General features: G+C 36.6%; 1 protein-coding gene across 1 annotated transcript in view; it reads left to right on the forward strand.

The window, feature by feature from the left end:
- LOC107747045 (pannexin-3-like) overlaps positions 1-5391 on the forward strand; it is a 9367-nt gene extending 3976 nt beyond the window's left edge. The window contains exons 2-6 of the mRNA XM_016561460.1: positions 587-778; positions 2618-2760; positions 3549-3763; positions 3864-4597; positions 5146-5391. Of these exons, the coding sequence (XP_016416946.1) occupies positions 595-778; positions 2618-2760; positions 3549-3763; positions 3864-4597; positions 5146-5204 (1335 nt within the window). The 5' untranslated portion in view covers positions 587-594 and the 3' untranslated portion in view covers positions 5205-5391. The remainder of the gene's footprint in view (positions 1-586; positions 779-2617; positions 2761-3548; positions 3764-3863; positions 4598-5145) is intronic.
- The last annotated feature ends 1681 nt before the right edge of the window (positions 5392-7072 follow it).

Raw genomic sequence — 7072 nt, forward strand, 5'->3', positions numbered from 1 at the left:
TGTACAAAGCTTATGAATATTTAATGAGGCAAACCCTATTCTATTTTTGATTGGTTGTTTGATGCTACGGAGAATCGTTTCAGGGTAGGCCTATTCCATGGTTAAAAATCGGCGTTAAAACAGTGTGAAACTTTTCTTAACCCAGGGTTAAAACGGGTTAAAAATACGATAATTCTGATTCGTACGCAGTGTGTAAAAAGCACAATATTGTGTAATATAATAATCAAACACTTGTGTTAAAGTGGCAGTACATCAATGGTTTGGTTAATGCGAACTCGGATAGCTGCTAGCGTATTTAATGGAAGACATAATTACTGTTTAATGGAATAATTTCATGGAAGGCATAATTTGGTACTTTATCTTGTAAGTAAGACTAATCATTCATTATATGTCTTCTTGTATCTCTTGCTATTAAACCATATCATCAAAGTGCTATTTAATAATTTAAGTTGTCCCTTATACATCCATATTGATATTAATGGACATATTTTATGTGAAATGTTCATATGAACGACAGCACAGATGATTAAACCAAGAAACTTTTAACCAGAAAAATATTTTTGGTCTTTTCTGTTGCCATCCACAGTTGCCAGCATGTCTATCGCCAACACAGCCGCCCAGGCGATGCTCTCTGATGCCCTGCTGAGGGACAGTAATGGGGACAATCGCATTCGACACCTGGAGCTGGATTTGCCATTGGATAAAGTCATCAAGTTTGTTTCTGTGGGCCTGCCGCTCCTTCTGGTGTCCATGGCCTTTGCCAGAGAGATTTCTATCGGTTAGCAGCTCTTTTCTTCTCCCTAGTGTCTGTGCGAGAATCACAGGACATCAGAGCAGCACTGGCACTGCAGTAATTTCACAAACCCTTGAGTTAATTGACTGACCATTAGCTTGAGGGCTGGGCTGATGGAACGCTGGATGTAATTGGTGTTCATCTGAGGTGACAGCACTATCTGCACTGCTTAGGAAGGATAGCCGTGGTGCGATATGAGAATTAAGCATCTGCTAATGATTATTAGCAATTTATATGACATTGCAAACCAACTGGAGTTGCTTTCAGGGGAGAAATCTTTAGTGACTGGTATGGGTGCTGGCTATAAATGCCACTAAATTGAGCTTTCCTGCCAACAGTGCATTGGAGAGAACTGTCGGTTTTGTGTAGGCAGTTGACTTTGAGGTTGCAATCAGTTCCTCTGGAGCTGGTCTGCAATCAGCTCACACAGATGTTAACTGGCATGAGGATGATTAAGAGAGACGTGTAGAGATGACAAGGGTCTGTAATTACAGTCAGTCTGCTCTTTCCCGGCTCTCTATTTCAGACTAACAAGAAGATATGCTAATTAAAGTGAGACGTGCAAGGCAAGCAGACTGATTCTCCCTGCTTCTGATAGTGGTCTGACAACACTCAGGTTATTGGTTAGGATACATCAACTTAATTGTGTCACATGCTAATGCAGTTTGCGCAAAAAGAAGAAGAAGAAGGCAGAATAAATATACAGGTGCATCTCAATAAATTAGAATGTCGTGGAAAAGTTCATTTATTTCAGTAATTCAACTCAAATTGTGAAAGATCAAAAAGTCACCTAGCAAACTTTTTTTAAATTTATTTAATACCATTTTTATTATATTATCAACCTTACAAAAACCTGATGATCATGTTATCTAGCAAGACTTAAGTATGATCCAAAAGGCATTTTGAAAACCATGACCAAAGTAGTTCACATGATTACATGACCAATGTCACAAATGTATATATTTAGTTCTAATTTAGATTTTATATTTATATATATATATATATGTATTTAGATGTTTAATATATTTATAGTTAATAATTTATTTATTGAATATTATATAATATGTAATATATGTATTATATACTGTATAATTTAACTGTATAATATATGTGTAACATTCAGATAGATAGATGTAATATTAATAACTATTACATATAATTTCATAGTTTTTGTAGTACATTTTCATTTCCAGGTTTAAATGAATAAGAAAAGCAGAAGTCTGGTGTATTTCTTATTAATATAATAACATAAATTCAGTTACTTCAAAATCCTCCAAAATCTTTAGCCATTTATGTGTATTAATCAATATAAAAATATATTACATTTCATATTGATTTTCAGTGTGGTCTCAAAGTTTTTGAGCCCACTGTATATTTACTGGCATAAATAGATTAAGATGGAAGCTTTTAGGAAACTCAGATGTCTATGAATATCTCTCCTGGTTTTGGTATCATATAATTTGCAGAGATGTTCGGTGGAGCTCAGTTATCCATAATAGCCGTGGGTTGGGGCATGTTGTGTTAAGTCAGTAAATTGGAGGCTGACTGTAGGTTTTGGAGGGTGACACAGATGTTTAAGTGGCTCATATAAAGTAGGGCTTGGCCTCCTCTCAGCAGCTGGGTCACACCCTCTCGCCCAGGCAGCAAAACTCTCCACAGAAGGGTGTTTCCTGCCTGCCTTGGTGGTTTCACCATCTGTATCCCTGGAAAAGATCTAGTGCTATTACAGACATGCCACCCAGATTCTCCACTTACACAGCATCAAGTGATGCTAGAATACTGTGATTTTGTCTCAGCGTGTTCATTTTCTGTTTCTCCTCCCAGGCCCACAGATTAGCTGCTTTCCACCCAACAACTTCACAATAAAGCAGGCAGCATATGTGGATACGTACTGCTGGGACTCTCTCATGCACCATGAGTTTGACACAGATGGGAACTTTGAAGAACGTTCACTGTGGGTACATAAAGTGAGTAAAAACATTCAGAAAATACATCACAAATGGACAGTGATGTATTTTTTCCTAGACAGTGTCATAAAATAGAAAGCAATTGGAAACATTGCTTTTTTCTCTTGATTTTCAAGAAAAAAAACAGTGATTTTACATGGAGTTTTAGAAGATATCTGAAGCTAAATCTATTCCAGTCTGCAGTCTAAAGCCACAAGTTTAAATATGAACCTGAATGTTATATGAAAAATCAGTTTTATAGCTCTGAATTTAACTTTTTCAACAATTATCTAATGTGTGTCCATTTTAATTATATCATACATTTGAGACAAATCTGAGAGATTAATACTTCTAAGAAGTTGTATAAATAAATAAATGTATTATTTTTATTGAATAAGTAAATAAACCTTAATACAAATATTATTACTAAATATTTTATTTAATAAGCAAATCAATATTAATATCATAGATAAACAATATAGTGTAATACAAATTATAAATAAATTAATAAATATTAATATTGTAAATAAATGAATACATAAATAATATATTATTTTTACTGAATTAGTAAATACATATTAATAGTCTAAATAAATAAATGAGTAAAATATATAAATTAACATGCAATTTAAAATAAATAATATATTTATTTTATTCATTACATAAATACATATTAATACAAATATTCTAAGTAATATTTAACAAGTAAATTCATATAAATAAATACTTGTTACTATTGAACTAAATGGTCAAATCTACAGTAAACTGTTTTTCTCATGATGGAACTGGTTATGGTTTTGCTTCTGCAGATGTTTCCATACTCCTTGTTGGTCATGGCCATGATGATGTACCTGCCGGCTCTGATCTGGCGGTATCTGGCCGTGCCCAGCCTGACCTCTGACCTGTTCTTCATCATCGATGAGCTGGACAAGTCTTACAACCGCTCTGTCCGCCTGGCTCAAAGCATCCTGGACCTAAAACAGCACTCAGAAAACCCACTGCAGTTTCAGACTGAGCTTGAGAGGTATCTGCAAATCTGGACATTTTTACATCTTATTTTCAAAAAAAATTTGTTTTGTTTTTCAGATATTAAACATGAAATCCTTTTATTTTTCTCTTTTTAGAGCCAAGCGCAAGCGTTACTTTGAGTACCCCCTGCTGGAGAGATACATGCAGTGCAAGCATGGCTCCTACTTCCTGGTCAGCATGCTCTTCCTGCGAGGCTTCCTGCTCCTGACCTTCATGTCTGCCTCGTGCCTATACCTGATCTACTTCCACCTCTCCGCCTTTCTACAAGACGAATTCAGCTGCTTCGTGCGCACCGGCCTCCTCCGTGACCAGCCCTGGGTGCCTGAGCTAGTTCAGTGTAAAATGACTGGTCTACTTGTGTTTCAGGTCATTAGCCTAGCTAACGGTGCTGTCTATGTGCTGCTAGCTCCTATTGTTCTCTTTAGCCTGCTGCGTTTGTTCTGTTGGGACACAACCTTCCTCTCCCTTTACGAGGTGTTGCCCGGATTGGGGCTTATGAGCGGTCAGAAACTGGGCTGCCCGCTTAACGATCTCAACGTGCTGCTTCTCTTCCTGCGCGCCAACGTAGCGCAGCTGCGATCGTACAGCCGCCTGAGGGCCGTTTGCTCCCTCGCGCCTCCTCGGCTGAAGGGTGCTAAGGGCGCGCTGATGGGGGAACAGGCCGAGGAGGCTGCGGAGGCCGCCGAGGAGCTCGAGGAGGAGATTAGAGAGGCCAGAGAGGAGGGCAAACTCAATCTAGTAGACATCATGACTGTGCTGGGAGCAGCCAGAGGAAACGCAGTGAACTGTCCAGAGCAGCGCCCTCTTGTGGAACAAGACATGACGCTTGGTACAGTCACTCTCATCTATATACTTAAACGCATCCTGCTCGTTGGCGTTTTTGTGGCTGTCATATGGGACGTTCAGAAAATCATCAAAGTGACTTAAATTTATGATATATGGTGTTGGAAATCATTTGTGTCCCGACTGAATGTGTGAAAATCTTTTTATGTTAAGAGATAATATGCAAAAAAACGAACCATATATAGCATTTAAATGTGAGTCTGCTTCTCAACGCACATTGTGTTTTTGTTTCTTAAAAAATTTGGCTAATATTTTTGATAACCTGTTTTACTGAATTCCACATGTAAAATCAGTGAAAAAAGTCTAATAGGCCTAATTCATACCACTTTTCTGGAAGGCTGGGCAATCGTTGCTAATATATCTAATATATGTTACAAAAAATGTACATATAAGACAATTTTATCTGTTCTAATGGAGGCTTTAAAAATTCTTCATAAGTTCTAGCAGCTGCATTGTGCACTTTATTTTTCACACTTAACATCAGGTTTTCACCCAAAATGTATGCCCCTAACAGCACTCTCTGTCTCTTTACAGAGCCTAACCACCAGGGGTACCATGAATTGAAGGAGACTACAACATGTTGTTTTGCCTAAAGCACCAGCCAATGGACTGAAGCAGCACTGTCAGACTCTAGACTAGAGGGCCCTGTAGAACAACTAAACCTCTGAGATGAAATAAAGATGAAGATAGACTAGAACATCCAATAGCTAAAACTCCTCCATTATAGTCCAGAATCAAACAAATCTGGATTTAAAATAATTCTTATGGATTTCTTACACAAAGCACCTCAGGAATAAGAACTTAAAGTCAGTACTGACAAATTTGAAAAGCCTCCAATAGTTAGCCTTCTTAAACTTGAGCATTTTTATATCTTTATTTATTATTTTCATTCTTATTATCTGATGTTTGTGGATTCCATGCTTCTTTGAAAACTGGATGCTTTACTTGACCTTTTGTTCTCTCTTGTAAGTATAGTGAAATAAAACTTGTTTGTATTTGTGCTTTGTTTGTTCATTTCCACATTACTGTTCAAAAGATTGAGGTCAGAAGAAAAAATATTTTTCAAAGAATCCTGAAGAATAAATATATCATGCTTTCCAAAAAAGGAAGATATTAGTTTTTATATATAATAGTTTCTTGAGCACCAAATCAGCATATAAGGATCATGTGACTGCAGTAATGGCTGCTGAAAATTCAACTTTGCCATCACAGGAATAAATTACATTTCAAAATATATTACAATAGAAAATAGTTATTTTAAATTGTAATAATATTCAACAATATTACTGTTTTTATTGTATTTTTGACCAAATAAATGGTGAGCATAAGAGACTTCTATCAAAAACATTAAAAATCTTACCTACCCCAAACTTTTAAACAGTATTATATATTTTCCATAATAAATATTTTTCATTAAATTAAAATATAAGACTACATAAACTGAGCATATTTCACGTTTTTATACCTACAGAATAGCATGATTTGTGCACTCTTCTCCTGTACCTTAGAGAGAAATATCACCTTCTCCTATGAGAATTAACTTGTCCCATAATTGCCAGACTTTCTCAAGTTTCTATTCCCACGAGAGCTATCAGTAGGCCATGGCTCCATATCTTATGTTTTAAAGATGTTACTTTCCCCCTTCTTCAGTGTGAAGTTTTACTGTATCTGCTTAAAGGTTCACACATCCAAGCACTGAAAATGTGGGTTTGACGTATTGGGAGCGCTAAACTGAAAATACAGTACATCCATCTAAAAGACAATACGTTTGCGAGACATTCCTGTCAAGATTTTGAAGAATTATATATATAGAATTATATATATATAACAAATTACCATTAGGAAGTACACAAAACCGGAAATATTTTGTATAATGTGGATAAATTGAGTGAGTTCTTTCTTCCCAATTAAATTCCAGTATCAAATTTTTCACTACAGCTAAAACACACCAAAGGCCAACTGTGTTTTCAGGATTAGAATATTGTTATTAAACATCAGGTTGAGGCAAGTTATCACACTTTAAGGAACAGACATTGACTTTCAAAAATAGCCCCAAGTATTCAGTGGAGTAAAAGCCCAGCGTCCCTTACATCATTTACTATCATCGGCCTCTTCCTGTTCTTGCTGTGGCTCATTGAAAGTCTGTTTGGAGAGATGCTACCTTGTTCCCATGCCCAGTCCATCTGCTGCCCTCTCTGCGTGAGATCCATTTGCTCAGCACCAATGTTTGATCTCAAAGACACTTTATTCTCACAGCATGGCCATAGACAGAACCCAAGGAGGGCAATAGGCAAAACAGTCTGGATCTTATTGAGCAAGTGTAAATTAGATGCTAGTCGTATGAATCTAATAAACAATTTAAAATCAGGCATGAAAGGGGGTCACAGCTGTGCATTTTTGCCTTACATTCAGTAGCTTAAACAAGAGCCACACACTTCAAAGATCTACACTGAAAGGCTTT

The sequence above is a fragment of the Sinocyclocheilus rhinocerous genome, unplaced genomic scaffold (genome assembly GCF_001515625.1).
Source record: "Sinocyclocheilus rhinocerous isolate Xijiao unplaced genomic scaffold, SAMN03320098_v1.1 scaffold708, whole genome shotgun sequence".
Taxonomy (NCBI): domain Eukaryota; kingdom Metazoa; phylum Chordata; class Actinopteri; order Cypriniformes; family Cyprinidae; genus Sinocyclocheilus; species Sinocyclocheilus rhinocerous.